Source organism: Ambystoma mexicanum, chromosome 4p (assembly GCF_040938575.1).
Source record: "Ambystoma mexicanum isolate Mex_15411 chromosome 4p, UKY_AmexF1_1, whole genome shotgun sequence".
NCBI lineage: Eukaryota > Metazoa > Chordata > Amphibia > Caudata > Ambystomatidae > Ambystoma > Ambystoma mexicanum.
This window is the reverse complement of record NC_090927.1, coordinates 1,108,821,253-1,108,840,652: the sequence shown is the minus strand read 5'-3', so window position 1 is coordinate 1,108,840,652 and position 19,400 is coordinate 1,108,821,253. Positions and strand designations below refer to the sequence as shown.

Genomic DNA, 19,400 nt, shown 5'->3' with positions numbered 1-19,400 from the left:
CTAATGCATGCTCATGTTAAACCCGCTCTAGTTTAATCAAGTATGTAATTAAAACGTAACTTCTGAAGACAACCTTGTTATTTAAATACTACAAAATAAAAAAAAGATTTAATTTTCTAACTCAGTTTGCCTATTTACTTTACGCACTATTAAAGCAACGCTTTTACTTCACCACCAAAACTCCCAAACACCTAATGCTATAACTACTATGTGCTAATGGCCGTATAGACCTCGGATGGAGTCTTTCTCGCTTGGGATTAGGACCCTTCCTCAATTTAAGGTCCTACATGGTGGCGGGTCATTATCCCACAATAATGACCCCTCCCTTGGTCTATAAGGCTATAATATAAGTCTGGGTCTACCAAGGAAAGTACAATCCAACACGCTGTTCTAGTGGGAATTTCCTAAACTTGAGTACCTGGGCATTTGAAAATCCCAAATCCCCAAAAACTCTTTGCACAGCAAATCACTGCATTTGTTGCATTAAAATAGGGAGACCTTTGTTCATGGAGCAACCTAGCTGTCCCACGGTTTGGTCATCTAGATGTAATTAAGATCCATATAATGCAACGCCTTCTATATCTGTTTCAACCACTTTCAGTGCCACTCACATACTCTTCAATCCAGGCTTCTTCTATGTCCACGGGCAGAGAGGAGTTGAGGCATAGAGAAAGGCATGTGCAATGTATCTCACATTTGTTCGATGAGGGGAATTGATGAACAGATTACATTGATCTTTTGGGCGTTTCAGGATGAACGTCTTTGTTATTGTCAAATGTGGTATTGGGTTATTTAACGGGACATGAGAAATGGGGCTTTGTGGCAAGTAACATCATTTGATAACTGTATCTTCTCTTCTTCGGGACGCAAGGGCCTAGTCTCCAAAAGATCTTAAGAGGCAGACATTCCAGCATGTGAAAGCATGCTACAGTGATTTGGGGAAATAACTTGTAGTTAAAGCCTGGAAGGTGATATGACACTGCACCGAAAAGGCTTTGTATAGTGTTCAATATTCAGAAAAAACATGCAAAATGGTTGCACTATGGTGTCTCACCATGGACCGCACTAAGCAATATTCCACAATAAATCAAACTTTTGCTGGAGGGGTTGAGGGGTGGCTTGCACCTATTGGCATATTTGGCAAACATGCCCGAAGGTGGTCGGATTTTGGGAGGGAGGGAGTCTCAGATATCCAATCAATCATTGGTCTGCCTCTCCACAGAACATTCAAAATATGTCTACTGGGGATGGCAGACAAGTAAATCCACCCATGGGCCCTGAAGGCAGTGCCTTGTAATCAAAGGCCCTTTTACTAGCTAGGCGAGAACATGCATCTCACTGGCAGTCCACATATGACCCTGGCTCTACTGAATCACTTACAAAATTGTGGGGGATGCTAATGCATGAAAATCTCACATACTCGTTGAGGAACCACCTCCTAGACATTTACGGTTTATGGGGTCCATTATTAAACGTTGTTAAATCCCATAACTAGGGGCCTCATCAGTAGTTGGACCGACAGGAAAATGCGGCTCTAATGCTATTACTGCCGCATTTACCGCTCTGCCCAATCCCGAGTATTGCCCTACCTTGACCCATTCACCTCCAGCTTTTAGCTTTTAGCTGGAGGTGAATGCGCCAGCGGTATGGGCATTTTTGGTGCTATTACCGCTGTCAGTATTATTGCCGACGGTATTTATGCCAACCATCCCCATTGGGTCCAATGGGAATGGGGACTTATCGCCCCCCCACAACTTGTGATCCGGCGCAAATTGCAGCGGACCGAGTTGCAGTAACTCTAATAGCATTGGGCAGTGTCAAGGCGCAATTAGCGTTGGGATACCGCGCAACCCCTGATGAGGTCCAAGGATTTTCCTTGTCTTTTTAGATTAAAAGTGTTAGACCTCTTGGCATAGTAATCTATGTATTGCATGTACATTCTCTTATGATGGATGTGAGAGGGGAGGCTGGGGACTGTGGCCTCATTACGAATCCGCCAGTGGTAATACTGCCGAAATCCCCATGGAGTCCTATGGACTTGAATACATGAGGACTAACATCGTCGTCTACCACTTGTAATCCGGTGTTAATACCACCAGTGGTAATACTGCTGGACCAAGTGGTGGTAACGGTAATACCATTTTGTGGTATCTCAGTGGTATTACCTCAGAGATTCCACCAAACTCGTAATGAGGCTGTTTAAATACTTGTCAGGTTTTGTTACACCAGGAGTTCTTTTCCGTTGATTTTGCTTTTCCTTGTTATATGTTGGCTAACAAAACTCAAAACAATGAATTCCTTAAAAAAAAAAAAAAACTGTTTTACAAATGTGTGTTTGCTGTTTTTATCAAATATCAACGTACACGTTGACTCCGCACTCCTTTTCTCTATGTAGATATGCTAGTATATAGATAAAAGGCCCTATGATTTCAAATTGGGCCTATCCTTAATAGAAATGTGCATTGCATGAATTGTTTATTCTCTAATGGCCACCAACACTTGCAGACTCATACGTTTGCATACCAAAAATGGTACAAAATGCCTGAAAACCTAGAGACAAACTTTCAGGGGTTCATGCCACATTAACATTATTTTGATTCTGATACCCTGCATGTTCCTGTAAACATAACAAAGCATCTGATCTGTGTGTTTCCACACCCTCATCAGGGACCACATGTCCCTGTCTGCATCAGTGTTTTGAAGCAGGTGGAGAGGCCGGGATCCCTACAGACGCGGGTTGGTCTCAATATTACAAAATCCCAAATTCTACATAGTGTGTTTTCCTCGTAGTCATCAGTCTTTTGTTTTACAAATCCCAATCCAGGCCTCTTCCCAGAATGCTGCAGTTTCGTAGTCCCTCACTGTCCAGGGATTTGTAAGTGTCCTTAAGATTTCATTCTTGACTTCTGCTTCTGAGGACTCTCTTCATCAGCTACTTATCCTGGTTTCTGAGAAAGATCCTTCCAAGAGTCCGTAATGACCAGATACGCCTAGACCCTAGGCCTGTTATGGTCTGGCATTGGGGTTAGGGCCAGCTGGGGATTTTTCAAAGGTGCCACCGGGGAATGGCTAGCCTGGCTTCCCTTTCCTTCACTTGTGCAATACCTTTCTGCTGAGTGAAATTACTCTGCTCCCCAGAACCTGAAAAACCTCTGCATGCGTCTCAAGAGCCTCCGTCACTTTTCTTTTTCTACTGTGTGATCACTTGTCTTGTGTTTCCCTAGCCCTGATTCTGAAGCACTCTACTATCTATTGTTCACTTCCTTCTGAGCCCAGATCCTATCTTTGTTCCTCAAATCTCTGACTTCGTCTTTCTCCTGGACCATTTTCCATGGCAGTGTTATTCCCAATGGAGTCTCTCTGAGCTCCTCCATTTTAACTTTCCCATCCTCCTGTCCCTCCTTCTGTACTCCTGTAAAATTCTATGGGTGTCTTCCCTTGTTTCTGTACCACCTCCTTCACTGTACACTAGGCCCTTTCTCCTACACCTACATTTCGGCACCTCCTCAGTGTCCTCTCTTCTTTCCTCCTAACAACTCCTCACAATTCCCTTTTTATCACCTTCACCAGTCTCCTCTCTGGTATTTCTTCCATCAGCCTTCTTGTAACTGCACCTAACTTCCTTATCATGGCTTCTATCTGCCTCCTTCTCCCTGCTTATGCCAGTCCCCCTTCAGGCACCTTGATCAACCACCCCTCCTCACTTTGGCCACCCTCCTTCTCACAACTTTGTCCCACCTCCTCCACCTTACTCCTCCCCACCTCTGTTTTCCAATTTCAGCCAATCTCATTCTTATCACCTTGACCAACTACCTCATCTTCACTCCTTCTGACCACCTCCTTCTTCCAGCGTTGATCTATCTCCTTCTCACGATCCCGATTAACCTCTTCCTCCCAAACTCTGCCTACATGCTGGATATTCCCTCCAACCCTGCTCTTGGTTCTCTTTCCTGCATCGTGCCCTGTGTTCCAGCCAGCTTTCTGCCACCATTCCACTTCCATCTCCAGCCTTCTCTACACCACCTGCACCACCTATGTGCTTTTCTCCCAAGTTTTAAATGCCCATCACCTGACTAAGTAGCTTGAGGTTTGTATAGGGACTCTGCTCCTCCCCCTAGGGTGTCCTAACTGGGTGCACTGTGGAGGAGTAATGAGTTGGGGCTTCCGTTTGATTTACTTGCAGGCCCAGTCTGGGTACAGGTGTGAAAGCAGCGGATCGCTGCGGTCATGGCATATCAGTGAACAAGGCTTTATAAGCCTTGTCCGCCATCCTGAATTTGATATGCCAGTGCAAGAGCTCTCATGGATCAGAACCTTGCACAGAACTCCAATGTCAGCATGCTGTAGTGTCCACGCGGCTTTGTGGATGACCAGGCTGCAGTTAATCAATTTATCAGTCATAGTAAGTCTTCTCAGGTAGTTAGGACACAATATTTTAATAGTGAAACAATGCCACACTCCACAACCTAGGAAATCCTTTAAATGTTCAGCCTCTGTGTGAGCAGACACTCTAAAACAGTACCCAGCAAGTGAACAAGGGTTTGGGTAGGTCATATAGGGGCTCCCTCGTATGCTGCTTCCAGGACTAGAATCACACTGCGGGTGACGACACCAGCCTCTGTGATCACCCCACCCAACAACACCAGAGACAGGCAGGGGACCTCCTCACACAATGCATCATGCAGTGAATGATCAAAGCCTGTCAGGAAGAGACTGCAACGTGGTTGTGGTTGGGTTCTTTTCGGCAGATTGTCTACATTGTGCAAAAAAAAGCCCTTTATGAATTTAACATTAGCTTTAAAAAAACAAGAACTATGGGCCTCATTCCGAGTTTGCAAACAGGTGCTGTTAGCACCATGGCTGCCTCCAAACTCGGGTCCGGGTAGTCGGAATGGGGACTTACCAGGTCATTCCAACCTTGGAGAACCCGGTAACTCCCCATTCTGAAAACCATTCCCCATTCCCATTCGAGCCCCCATAGGGCTCAATGGAAATGGGGAAGGAGCTAATAACGGGCCCGCAAATAGCGGGCCCGTTATTAGCTCCCTGGTTCCTTAGCGGCTCCCGCTAAGGGCAGCTGGTAAAACCAGCCGGCCTTAGTGGGACCCGCTAAGGGACCTTGGAATGCGGCGGTAGGGGGTTAACAGCACCGGCATCCTTACCGGTGCCGTTAACCCCCTACCGCCATACTCGTAATGAGGTCCATATATGTCTGCTAGTCCTAATGGGCTTCTTGATCCAACAATTCCATGTAATACTTTTGGTATCAATATATTTGGCAAGAATGTATACAGGTCCATGATTCTCCTGTCTCGACTAGGATTCGTATTTTGGCTAAGTGAACCTGTGTGCAGTAAATTCAAGTTCAATTTAGAGTTTTTGTTTCTAGCAAATGAAAAATCAGCTAGTGGTACACATTGGTACAATGCAAACACAATGTACTTCTTTTAGTGACTCATTCAACGTTCTAATGTGTGCCTGCTGTGATTGCAGCTCAGTAGATAGGCCTGTGACCCCACATCACACCTGGCCCCTTCTGTAGTTCACTCTAGTTTCTGTTCCTTAGTCTCAAACTCTCCACATAGTTTTGTCCCTCAAACCTTTATCATGGCCAACCTGAATCCACACTCTTACTCACCCAGTGGCATTTCCCATTCCTCACCCACAAATTTGCCACTGCATCTCACTCCCTACTTGCAATCCCATCCTCACTCTCAAATTGAAATAAGACCTGTACAGTCAGATTTGGAATAGGATTACTTGGTCTAGATGTTCCGTCCATGGGTATTTTGGTTTAGGCGGCATAGTGATCTAGTAACTTTGAAATATATTTTTTATTGACTAAGCAATCTTTTTCACTTATATTAGGTTCTGGGATGCTAAAATATGTTTAGATAATTTGGTCAACCATCTTCAAAGTGTGTGCGGTCTTTCTGGGAACCACTGCCTGTAATTGTTCCCATGCATTTCTGGCATAACCTATTTTTCCAGACAAACCAAAGATTTTGATTTAGCCCTTTACCAACATTAAAGCATAAGATATGATTTGTGGATCCACCCAAAAATCACCTTCTTGGCAAATGATCGTTAAATCAATTCAGGGGCTTTCCTCCACCCCCCATTATCCGGCTACCTACATCACCCACTATTCCCCTTCTTGTGTCCTCCAGTCTAATGCCCTTCACAGTCACCCACCCTGTGCGTTCTACTGCTTTCATTCCTCTTTCCTCCTCGTCCACCCTCAATAGAGCACCCTACCCCCAGAAGTCAAGAACACCATCAGTGTCTTTTTTTTCATGGATGCCCTCAAATTCAATCTCCGCTCCTTGGGAGGAAGTTTGTACTATCCCAGCACATTATCACTCCCCTGACCCATCACAAGCTCCTCCCAGCAAGTGTATAGATTGACTACACCCTTTGTACACAGAAGTATGCATATACTCTGAATGCTGCTATGTGCCTACTCCTCTTTGTCCTCTGCCTGTCTGTATCCATTTCACGTTCCACTCTGCCCCATCCTCAAATGAACATTCCCAAATTGCTAATTTTCTGTTATTAATGGGGGGCTGCTCCTATCGCTACAATGTTTGCTCATTAAAGTATTTCTGGTCTGCACAATATATCTTTGCAATACAATACATTTAATGTGAGCATCAACGGTTGACACAGGAGGACAATTGGAATTCCACACCTTGCAGATTTGGCAGGGTAGATGGCAAGATGCTCAGTATTCTCATGCCAGTTTAACACTCACCTGCACTTAAAAGTCCTTGCATATTTATGTCTCCAGTCCTGGGCTCTGAGGAGATTAAAGGCACAGCAGTTTTTTAGTTACTTTTTTAAATGTGTTTATTGTTTTATCAGTGTTTATAATTTGTTAAAACTTTTACACTATACAGTGTGTAACCTATAATAAAACAAAACAGAATATTGAACATAAATCTGATTAACATTTAATTCCTAGCAAATTTAAAACCTAATAAATTCTTCCACTAAAAAATGAAATACTCATAATTTAATTTATATCTGTACGTTAAATCATCCACAATAAGCTTATTTCCAACCCCTAGATGGAACTTTGTCATAAATATTCTCCCCAATGTCTGATGATTACATTTCAAAATGTTGATGAGTCATATAAAATGATGTTGATTCGCCCTCAATATACTTTTTGAGTTACTATACGTGGAAAAGATCATTCAACATTTACAGGACTTACACAAAAGTATAGCAAATGTACATTACTTTAATTAAAATGTCCAGGAAAAAAGTCAACACGTCATAAATCTAGGCAATTCCAAGGATGAACAGGGTGAGCTTCAGGAAACTCGACGTGACAATGGCCTTCATATTATTTGCTCCCAGAAATCTGCTCCATATGTTTTGTCAGCTCTTGAATATTGTTTCCCTGTGTCTCATACTCGACATTCACTGCAGGGAAGATACTGATAATATACCTTTAGTAGCTATTCACAGCATATCATAATCATATGCTGATCTAGTGCTTGTTCTCTCTCTTTTTTAATGTTCTCTCTCTCTCAGACACTCTCTTTCTTTATCTGCTTGCCTCTCTCTCTCTCTGATTCACTCTATGTCTCTGTCTCATTCTTTGTGGGCGAGAGACACGTTGTAAGGTTGGGCGTTTGCTAGAACCACCCCAGACTTGTCTGATAGCTTTACAGCCAGAGAGAAAAAAATGATATTTTTTGGGTTTGATGTGTTTATTTTCTTTTTCCTTTTTGCAAAAGCAGCTTTTAGAATAAAGGGCATTATTTAAATGTATTAAGATTGTAATTTGGCTATTTTTAAAATGGTATGATGTTAATTTCTGATCATCACTTTCAGTAAATATTCTAGTCAAAATGAGTACTTTACAATTGTCTTATTGAGAAAATCACATTATCAAAACCTAAAATAAGCATGTACATTGTTATTGACAGGCGGTTATCATTCCAAAATGGAGGGCTTGGTATACAGTACTCTTTCCCCCAAAAAACTACGAGAAAAAGAAAGGGGGCAAATAACACCAGAGAGGGTTGCTGTCTGCTTTGCATATAATCAAAGAACATTTTGGGAAAATCAGAATGAACAGCGATCTTGTTATTTGAGAAATATTTCTTTGATAAAATGGTTTATGCTTGAATCACTAAGTACATAATGACCACTGGGTTTGATGCTCATTTAATTTTTCACAAAACTCACCCTAACATTAAAATGTGTGTGTGTAACTTTGAACCATAATTACTGATTCTGACCCCCTTCAGATTTGGATTAGGGATAGCGAGGCTATGACATCACACACCCTAATGGGGTTTAAGTGCTGTCTGGTGATAATGTTTCTTTTCGTCAAACTGAATTTCAGCTGGCTGCGAGATTAAGGATAGCTATGCACATGCACAGTTTCCAATGCACAGAAATCCTAAGAGAAGTTTATGCATGTTATAGGATCTCATCTTTAAATAGAATATGTTCTGCATATTGTGCTTTTCAAATGTAATGAGTTCATGGCTAGAGTTGAAATTAGATGTTTGGGAGCTGCTGATGAGTCTCTATGAAAGAGAGATTGGATCATTTTGGTCTCAGTAAGTGTGAGAATAACATGTGTAAAGTGATTTAAAAAAACATACCCCTTTAAATCAGTGCATTACAGTATATCCCAGATGTTTCGTCTACAAAGTGTGTGTTACCAATATTTACAATTATTTGGCATTATTGATCAATTTCCTAAGTTTCATATAGTTAGTCCCGGAGCTTAATAGGAATACACTCTCCTTTTTCTATTTGGGGCCACAGAAAGAGACTGTTTACATAAAATACATTGGAAAACTCCATATCCATTCTATTTTGCAAATCCTTAAATGCCATCTTAACAAAATGGAGTGAAAATGAAAAGTAAAGGTAGAATGAATTGCCGTTCTGACCTCTTAGAATGATCAAGGGTGGCCTAGTGGCTAACTCTCCTGGGTTAAATGCCAAAGAATGGGAGTAAATGTTTCAGAAAATACTCATGAGACTGTCTCATATTTGGCCGACAAGGATTGTAATTGGTTATATATAACACACTTAATACCCAGAGGTTTCTAAGCGAGGACCTGGGGACCAAAACCAGTGTTGCTCCACATTGTCTTGCTTCCAAGGCGAGCACGTTGCCCCTGAGCTTTCCTCCCGGCTCCCAATGATGTTATATGCCTCACATGCTCAAACCAGCTGCATGGAGAAAAGGCCAAACACAAAAAAGATCAAATGTGTGTCAAGTGATGCACAGCTAGATGGGTTAGATTATTATGATTACCCAGGGATGAGTTGATGAAAAAGGCTCCTTGGCCAAACAAATCATGACGAGTGAGTTAACACTGGAAAAGCAAGAAGGGGTGATACAAGATTTCTGAAACCTTTAGGGGGGAAGCTGTACCCCAGTCTTTAGAAATGTTTGCAGCAAAAGCCTAGAGAGCATCCCTCGAAGGGTCGAAATCTAGGCACATAAAAATAATCTCAAAAACCTACAAAGAAGGGAGTTACATATAATAGAAACCTTACTCAAACTTCCAATGAGCAGTCCCAACCCACTGTTGATGCTGGAGCGTAGGTATGACATACAAAGCAAGACTAAGAACTTTACTAGTCTGGACAAGAAATATTTTAGATTTCTATAGAGCAGGCTGTTGTGATCGTCTTTCACAATTAGGTTCCCATAGCCTCCCATGATTCAGATACATAAAGAACATCTCAAGGAGTCTTAGAGCGGACCAATTATGGGAATCTGTACAGTAATATTGCAAATAAACTAATTGTCTGAGGAGTCTATGACGAGTGGTCCCTCTTTTGTAACCAAGCAGCAATCACAATGTTTGTTTTAGCCAAAGGCTATCTAGAAAGCAAAGCTACCCTGAGTCAAGAACCCTATCTGTCTTAACTGGAAGACAGCGAAGCACAATTGTTGGTTATTAAATGTTGACTAGGGAGAATTCCCCAGGGAAGATTTGTTAGCATATGGGAAAGTGGAGGCAGAAAGGCATGTAAATTAGGTACTAGTCAGGATGAAAACAAACAACCTTTCATGCTATTCTGCTCATGCGTCGTTAAAAGCAAAATAGCTTTTGCCAATCTTCAAGATATTTAACATCAGAAACGTGAGCCATGCACTGACGACTTGTTTCCAGTCTGAAAATATGTTAACTCTTTGGGGTAATTCACAGTCTTTAAAGCAGGCATGGTCTCTAAGGAGGAAAAGGATTAGCAAAGCGTTTTTAATCATCAGATTAAATGCCACTGTGTATTTATGTATATCTGCCTGCAATGAAACTGATACCGCACTTTACTGCTCAGAGACTAATTTCATGATGCATTAATGTGTTATTCTTTGTATGTGCTTTTATGGTATAATGCATGCAGAAAGAAATGTATTTTGATGGTGAACATCAATAGCAATAAACAGACTAACAGAGCTCAATGGAGCCACGTGAGGCCACCAATAGTAAATATGTTCAATTTTCTTTTCTTTTAAGTAGTAATCATAAGGAAGAATTATCACAATAAATGCGCACTTGACCTGGGAATGTCAACTTAGTTTTAAATGGCAGTCCTGTCTGTCACAAGTCTCTTCCCTTCTCACCTGTTTCTCTTTGCTTGCGACCTTCTTGGATGTGTTCTTTCGCACGGTCCGGGATTTGTATAAGCCCGTGTGCAGGTCTTCGGATTCCAGCATGAGGGTTGCAATTCCTACGCCAAGTAGCGTTCAAATATCCAGGACTGGGAACCAGGAAATAAACAGTATCTAAGGTCGGAGGCACGGAACGCCGTGACCCGAGCACCGTAGGATTCCAGGAAGAAAGGCACGGAAGGGGTAGTTCAAGGAATGGGAATGGAAAAAGGAGGTAATCAAGAATATGGAACAACGGGACTCGGAAGGAGACCCGAGCAAACTCCTACAACACACATCTGAACACACAAAGCGGTAGCGTTGAGACGTGCAGAGCCGCGGGGGCGTGACTGTTTTGTAGGAAGTTGAACATATCGCGTAAAGGCTGGTAAGTTACGTTTCGTATCCAACGGCTATGTTGGAAGGATCACTTAATTCGGTCCTCTATGGGTCAGGGACCATGAAGTCCAGAACGGACATAATCGGCGGTTCATGACACTGTCAGAATAACTGAGCACCAATAGGAGAGTCCGCGGACCAACATCAACTTTTCAATAAGCCAAACAAGCAGCAACAATAGGAGAGTCTTGATAAAGACCCTGTAGAGCAAAACATGTGCTGTTACTACTGAACATTACCCGGAACCAACTGGTACCTAATATGCAAGACTTAATCCTCCAAGAGCTAACTTGGAAAAAGAGACACAGCATTCTGTGTGAGACTCAAAACTTTACAGTTAAACCACAACCTTCTAAGCACAACTTTCTGTACTGAGTTGATTGGGAAAAAGAGACAAAACAGCTGAATGCACATGGATTTTCAACACTCTGGGTGAACTATTAAGATCTATAAATACGTGTGCGGACACAACTTGAATGTAAAAAGACCCATTGCAACAATCGAGTTTACAGACTGGGATACAATACTAAGCGATCTATCGACGAGCACGGCAATTACATTTCTGATATACAGTGCAATTACATTTTTCGGTGACAACCGTAATAACTACTGAGTAAAGAGACACACTATTTAAATGAGCCTATTGTCTGCAACACCAAAATATCATCAGCAGGACAATCGAATGCCAGAGTCAAACTTGGCTCTTTTCTTACTTTCCTTTCTCTTGAGTTAAACCATGTTCTTGTACCACACAGTTCCTGTACTATCTTGTGAAAATATGAATGTTACGGCCTGTCGAAGAAGAGGGCACACGAATGTGCAGTCAAGCTCCCAGATAGGTTTGAATGCAGGAGGAGTAAGTAGCACGCGGATGCTAGCTGTTCGAACATTGAAAATAACAAACTGACCTGTGAAGTGCACAGATAACTCAGTGGAGTAGGAACCAAAATGAGGAAATTACCTTGTAATATGAGTCGGGTACTGAAACTGGGAAGGAAACTAGTTGATAGTGAATGGGACCTGTTATTTAGTTGGTATTACACCCAACTCAGCTACTTAAAATGGACCTTGGCATTTCTTCACTCTGCTGGCAATACTGCGGTGGGCAGGATCCCATGACACGTATTCTCCTGACAATGTTTCCAGAAATCCATACTCGGGCTAATTAAATTGGAGAGGCCTTGGGAGTTTCAGTGCCTGAAGTTCCAGAGCTTTTCCTACTAGTTCTGATGTCTGTACATCAACCAGGAGCTCCGAATGGCCAAAAGGTAACGCTACTTTTGCCGGCTAGTAAACAGGCCCAAGTAACATTCCGGAAGAGGCTTCACCCTACAGTGACCTACATTGGTGGTAACAGGTTGGGTCAATACCGTTGTGAACTACATCTGTTTTTTCTTTTACTGTCCGGATTGTTGAAATTCCAGGAAATCTGAAGTGCCTTTTTAGTTTTGGCTATGAGGTGGCACTAAAGCTAATCCCTATGACCATTCCCACCCACTTCCTGCCCCTCTCCAGCCAAAACACAACCTTCGAGCTGGGTTTGTCAAGCCTTACTATAAAACGTTGTGCTTGAAGTGCCTGGCAGTATTTCTCAAAGCAGTCTTCTGAGAGTTAATAACTTAATTGAAGCTGTGAATATGCTACTGGTGCAATATAAATGTCTTACCCAGGTCTGCCTTCAACCAAACACTGAAGTCCTGTTAAAAACATGCATTGGTAAAGCCAACAGTTTTGGCTTGTATATAGGTATTAGGCAGTTGGTAATATGCCCAGGTACTCACACCATTTTGCAGCTGCTACCATTGATGGCTAGTTAATACCACTACAGCAGTGTCTGGAAAATGGATTTCCAAGCCTACATAAAAGCCCAAACTGTTGTCATTGCCAATGCTCATTAGAATATGTTGGCAAGAGCAATTTACAATGAATTTGGCTCATGAGCCTTTGCTCGTTAGGGCTCCTCACCAAATATTATGGTGCACTTTACTAAGTTGCCTCAAACCTTAAATGCTAGTATTTAATTTAATTGGTTTTTGACAAGAGGTCGAGGGAAGGTTGGGGAGAGTGGAAGGTGGATTTTGAATAGTGTCACTCCTCTAGAACATAAACAGAGAACAGACATTAATGTAATGGACTGTGGTCGCATGCAATTTTTGTTGATATAATCATTATTCTGCTGTTGATAAATGTTCAATGTAAAAGATAAAACTGGTACGTTCTGTTAGGTAGCCATCCCCTCCTCAGACATGAAGAACAGCACTGTTTTGTTGACCTTTTGCAAACCCATCTGTCCTATTGAAGGATCCTGACAAAACACAGACATTTTGTATTGTATCTATAAGGAACAGGGACGCCAATTTCGATCAGAAATGTCTTACAGCAACACAATTACAGTTGTCCGAGGGTGCCTCTATAATATCGCAAAGATGGGAACAAGTGGTGAGCCAGTTTATGAGGGTGAAACAGTTGACGTTCTCGTTCTGTGTTTGAACAGACCCCATGTGTAAGTATTGACTTATTAGTTTGCTACGGGGAGGCGGTTGTATTTAGATATTAACTTGTAAGTCTGATTCACTGTGAATATAACATTTAAACATTAGTGGTTGAAAGTAAGATCTTTCACAGATAACTGCATATCAGAGGTTTTCTCAACTTCATTATCTATTTAGGTTATTGTGTTAAACGGGAAATCATATTGTGTCTCCTTTCTAATATATATTGGCCTAAGCCTAGTCGCTTTGCGTAGAAAACCGCGTTCCAAAATTCCTATTTTAGATCAACTTCGCCGCCATTTTAGGATCATCCGCCATTTTGATTTCTGTTTATATGTGAGTCTGTGTTCTAAGATGGTGGACTGTGTTTCCAACTTGTAACTGAGCCTTCCCGACCTATGAATGTAGTTAATGGTTAGATTGTCTGAGGGCCCAATGTTTAGACTGGTTAACGAGACCTTGTACCAAACATGACTTGTGGTCTAAGGATTGTCTGCACTAACAAGCCTCATCCACGAACACACATCGAGGACAATGTAATGTAAATGTCGAGCGTGGACACTGGCAGAACTGCATTGTAAAGGGATATGTGCTAAGGCTTACTGCTAAATCCAGGAATACACTTTGCCATTGTAACTTGTTCGAAAGCAAACCGAAGTAATCAATGTGCATATTGTTGTATGAGCCATAAGTGAACTCGGCATGAACTCTAGACCACAGATTATTAAATTGTAGAGGGGCTGGACATTATTACTGAATTGTATAAATATGCAAATGTCTAGATGTCCAGTACCTCTCACTCCTCACTCTGAAGGGCTGGTACTCATTGTGATGTATTGAGAGCCAGATAGCTATCTGAATTTCTGTTTCTTTGTAACTGCACAGTAGAATAAAGATCTGTGAATCTTTATAGCCCGTGTTTGGTGCATTTCCTTTTTTGGTACTCAGCCTCGATATTTCCTTGCTTTTACAGATGGCGCCCGAATGAGGACCCTCAAGATTGATGCCATCTCGTTGAAGGTTGATGCGGCAATCGGACCGGGATCCTACGGTGAAAAAGGGGGCCCCTTTCTTGGCTGAGACGCGATACCTCAACAGTACTGCACAACCCGATCCCTGGACGGTGAGCCCGTGGTCCGAGACGGCATCTTGAAGAGGGTTCATATATCGAGGCGGGCAGTTTTGCCGAAATCACCAACCACGTGGGCCCTTAGTTGTCCTTAGTTATCCGATCGGACCTCCTTTGTCCGTTGATCAAGTGAGTCGTGACCCGACTCTTAAGTATCCTGATAATTTGTTTTGGCGTATTGTACTCGCGAGCACAATTATTGACCAGGTAACACCAAGAATCTGATATGCCTGAGAAATTGTCTGCCTTCTTCAGGGCATTATTCCGCAAGGACAGACAATCTTTGGAATTTAGCCGTCCGGTGCCACAGGAGGGTCTCCGGCGTGTACAAGCACGGTGTTGGTAGTATAGTGTTTAATAATATTTGGCACAGACAAACTAGACATGCTTCCAAACTTCAGTGGCCTATAAATGGTAGTTTTGAAATTCCTCGTATGGAATATTTAGAGTCTATATTGTTAAAGAAAAAGGCTAGACCTGCAGCATTTGACGTATTACAAAATTGGAAGAAAGAAGCTATGCAGCAACTTAAAAGTAGAGAGAAAAATGCACGCCGTCACATGTCCAACGCCGAAAAAGCGTTGTTGTATGATCAAAATAAACAGTCTGAGTCAGTTAGAAATATGTATAGGGCTTTTCAACTTGGTATTCAGAAAATGTATCCGTCTAAAGATTTTCATGTGTCTGATGAATTTAGTGACAAGCTTCTAAATGAATGAAGGCCTGGTGCCACTGCGCCACCTCTGGATGTACCTATTCCTGCTGCTTTACCTCTTCCTGCTGTCGTTCTTCCTTCCGTAGTAATTCCTGTTCCTCCTATCGCTCCTCCTATTGTTCCTCTTCCTCCGGCTATTGTTCCTCCTCCTCTCGTTGCTCCTCCACCTGCACCTCCGCCTTTGCCTACTGTTACGGGTCTGGTAAATTTGCCTCCTGCACCAGTGACAGCACCTTTGTTACCGATTGTACAAGATTCGTCTACTCTTCCTCTTCCGAGGGATTCTGTTCCGCTTGTAGTTGATAAGGGAGCGGAATCAAAGATTGTAACTCGCAATACTGTGTCTAAAGAGAGAAAGCGCGATTTGACTGCATGGGCTAGACAATGCATGGAGAGGAGTGAACAATCTGATGTTTTTGCCACACTCTCTAATATAGAAAGTTTTCCTGAGAAAAATGTTTTTATCGAAGGGCTGGGAATTCATTTGTGTGTAATGTGGAACTGTAAAAACCGGTAGGGGGTGTCTGTACTTCCGCTCTCTATATGGTAGAGGAGAGGCACAGCGGACCCCAGCTAAGATTCTCTATATGGTAGCAATAGACGAGCAATCAAGGCCTAGCTTCTCAGGAGGCGATGCGGGCTGGTTCTTAAGTACAGTGTAGTCCCCGAACCCCCACAAAGGAATGTCCACACACTGTATTACTGAAAACACAGTCTTTATATAATTAATATGTACACGATCACAATAACGCACTTTGTACTTGGAAGTCAATAATGATAAATATATACACGTCTAGAGGGGTACCACTAATGTTATCGAATCTCATTAAACTGCATCAACTGTACGGTTAAAATGTCACACAGATCAATAACGAGTAAACCAGCAATAGAGATAGGAAGGAACGTAAGATGGTTGAACCAATAGGCAGAATGCTGACCCCTACCACTAGGCACAGTTCTGTGTGGAGATCCCCCACCTGGGCAACCTGTAAATAAAGATATATAGCACAAGCCCAGTCCATATATTGTCCAATAGTCTTACTTCTTCCTATTAAGGTTTTACCCCCCCAATGTACCTGGTGGAGTAGAGTTCTCCGACGATGCACCGACCGATCCTTCTTGAGTGCCTCCCTTTCAGGCGGGAGCCACGGATCGTCGAGAGGTGTCGGGGAACTTGGCATCGGTGTCGGGGAATCGACGGCCCTTCTTGAGTGCCCTCCCTTTAAGGCGGGAGTCACGGGTCGTCGAACGTCCGACGGTGAACAGGGTGAACTATGGCAGGGAAGTGGCAGCTTTGTTCCTAGCGGTGCTCGTCGACGACAGAGCATTGGCGTCCTGCAAGGAAGAGGCGTGCGGGGCACCTCGGTGACAATAGTTCTGGACCGCAAAGAGATGATGAGGAACTGTGGCCCAGCAAGGGCGTCCAGTCTTCGGCGTCTCTGCGGTCTGTAGGTGGCGGGAAACCCACCGGTGGATACTCCTCGGCGCGTCGACGGTCGGGCCTTCTCCAGCGAGAGACAAGCGGATGGCGATGCAGACGAGAGCGTCCGATGATCAAGGAAAGTTCTTAGGCAAACAGGAGCACGGCAGCTCCGGTCGGCGACGGCGGTCGTCGACAGTGGCAGACAACAGTCCTAGGGCTTCTCCTTGGAGTTCCGCAGCAGTCCCCGTATTGGGTCGGCAGCCTGTTGAAGGTCTGTCTACCAGGGAGCGTTGGCAAAGATCAGCTGTCCCTGATCACGATGGTCCCTCGTAGCTCGGGAAGAGGGCGCCTTACCAGGTCCTCTCTGGGTCAGTCCTTGGAGGCACAGCAGCTTTCAGATTGTGAAGGAGAGCAACAGCAATTCTTTGCGTCCAGCAGGGCTTCAAGGTCAGGCGTCAGTTAATCCAGTTACTCGTCGTAGTGGACTTCAGCTTCTGAACACGATTCCTAGCAGTGAGAGGTCCCCAGATATACTGTTGATCTCCCATTCATTCCGCTGGGTCACACTCAAGCATCCAATCACGACTACGGGCATTCATGCAGGCAGGCAGCCAATCAGGCACACGAGGTATTTGTCATGATGCCTACCTCTAAGGAACCAGGCCGGGCCCAGCAACCCCAGAGGCAGGCATCATTTCCCCCAGGAAGGTCTCAGCGGGCCCAAGTCGGGGCCCTTTGGACTGAATCCTGGCACCTTAGGCGCCAGGCTCATATTGGACCCCAGTCCTGGCGCCTTAGGCGCCAGGCTCATAATCGAGGACATGTGTTTAAGTGCTTGGGTGTACACTTACCTGATGCAGACCTTGCTGCAACATCCAGGCCCCCTTGAGGCCTGGATGGGACTATTTTGTCTCTAGAACTACTTAACCACACGGGTGTGGCCTGAGGAAGAATACATACCTGAGTGGAAGGATACATACCTGGGACTTCTTGAAAGGCTATTTAAACCACGCCCGATCAGTAACTCACGCTTCGCGTTGTTCTGCATCTAGCAGCTGGACACTCACCGTGCCTGCTCCTGCTTCTAGACTTCTGCCATGCCCGCCTGCATCCTGAAACACCTGCATGTGGAGAAGGAGAAAGAATTGGACAAAAGAAGAGCCCTTACCTGTTTCAACCTCGTCCAAGAGTCGTCCCGTCGGCGATCCTGAAAAGGAAAGACTTTCATTTTAAAAGGTCAACTCACCCGTCGCTGCCGCGCCGCATTTCACTCACCTTGCTGCCAGCCTCCATTGCTAGCGGCGCTCGTCCGGATTCGCTGCATCAACCCGGCACCCGGGGAAAAAAGACAGAAATCAAAGGTGAGAGTGAGAAGAGCATAAGGAAAGCCAGAGCTTCCATTTAGACTTACCTGTTTGGGTCATACTTCATTTCGGGTCTCTGCCGCATACAGGCACCTGCAGACCCCGGCCCCTAAGGGGAAAAGAAAGACAGCGGAATTAATGAGAGAATGAAAAGACATAATAAAGACTCTCATTAAAGACTTACCGGAACTTACCTCTCGTTTCGGGTCTATGCTCATTCAGCATTCTGACCCCGGCCCCTATGGGGAAAAAGACAACTGCATTAGCGTTTAATATTGCACTCAGAGGAAAAACATTCTTTGAACACTAACCTGAGCATTCTTCATCGTTTTCATCGCTCTTCTCGGGATCCACGTTCTGCACCTGAAAGAAAGACAATAGAGACTTTTTATTCTCGGACATTAGCAGAGCCAACATGGATGTATGAGAGTGAATCCAGTGAATTAACTGGGTTTCAACGCGCCCCTGCACCAGAAGCAGGAAGGAGAGCTCGCCATCACAAAACCAAAGGTGAGATTCTAGGGGAATTACAGAAAGGGGGTTCGTTCAGGAGGTGAAGGGAGTGGGAAGCTGCACATTGCCCCGCAGATCATTAACGCCCCTCCCTTTTCACATACAGAAGAACCGGCCCTGCCATACTCTGAGTCCAGCGCCTCACCGGAAGAAGCAACTTCATTCCAGTCCTGGCCAGCGCCTCTGTGGGAGTCAGGTGAGCGTTACAGTATTCAGGCCATTCACTTCTCTCCAGACACTCACAACAAGTTATGTGTATTGGGACAAGTATCGAGCCATTCAACACTCCAAGCTGCATTCATACCGGTTTCGGGCAGGGTTGTCTCAGTCATTGTGTCAACCACCAGATACTAGACACCCACAACACAGAATGTATATATTCGTCACACACTCTATTCACCCAGGTCCCACCCACAGGAGGTACCCACAACATACATAACCGGGAAGGCGCCAGCTAGTCTGACTGGGCCTTCATAACAACACCATATATGGCACTTCCATCCAACAGCCAGTCAGGGGGAAGGGACAGAGTCAGGGCTTCCCAGGACTTTGGGAAAAACAAGGTAATGGATAATAGAAAGCAAGAGGCCACCGGGGCCATCTTGTTTTCCATCAGGAATCAACTGATCCCAATGGCAGGGCCGGGGTATCCCAAAATGGAGGATACTCCGCACACCTGTCAAATTCAGCATGGAGCTGCCACCAGCCCATACCCTGCTCTGTGGG

General features: G+C 44.0%; 1 protein-coding gene across 1 annotated transcript in view; it reads right to left on the bottom strand.

Annotated features, from left to right (window-relative positions):
- Positions 1-19,400, bottom strand: part of ARHGEF33 (Rho guanine nucleotide exchange factor 33) — a 554,915-nt gene that overhangs the window by 258,877 nt on the left and 276,638 nt on the right. Inside the window, exon 8 of the mRNA XM_069606701.1 lies at positions 17,671-17,708. Coding sequence (XP_069462802.1) covers positions 17,671-17,708 — 38 coding nt within the window. The remainder of the gene's footprint in view (positions 1-17,670; positions 17,709-19,400) is intronic.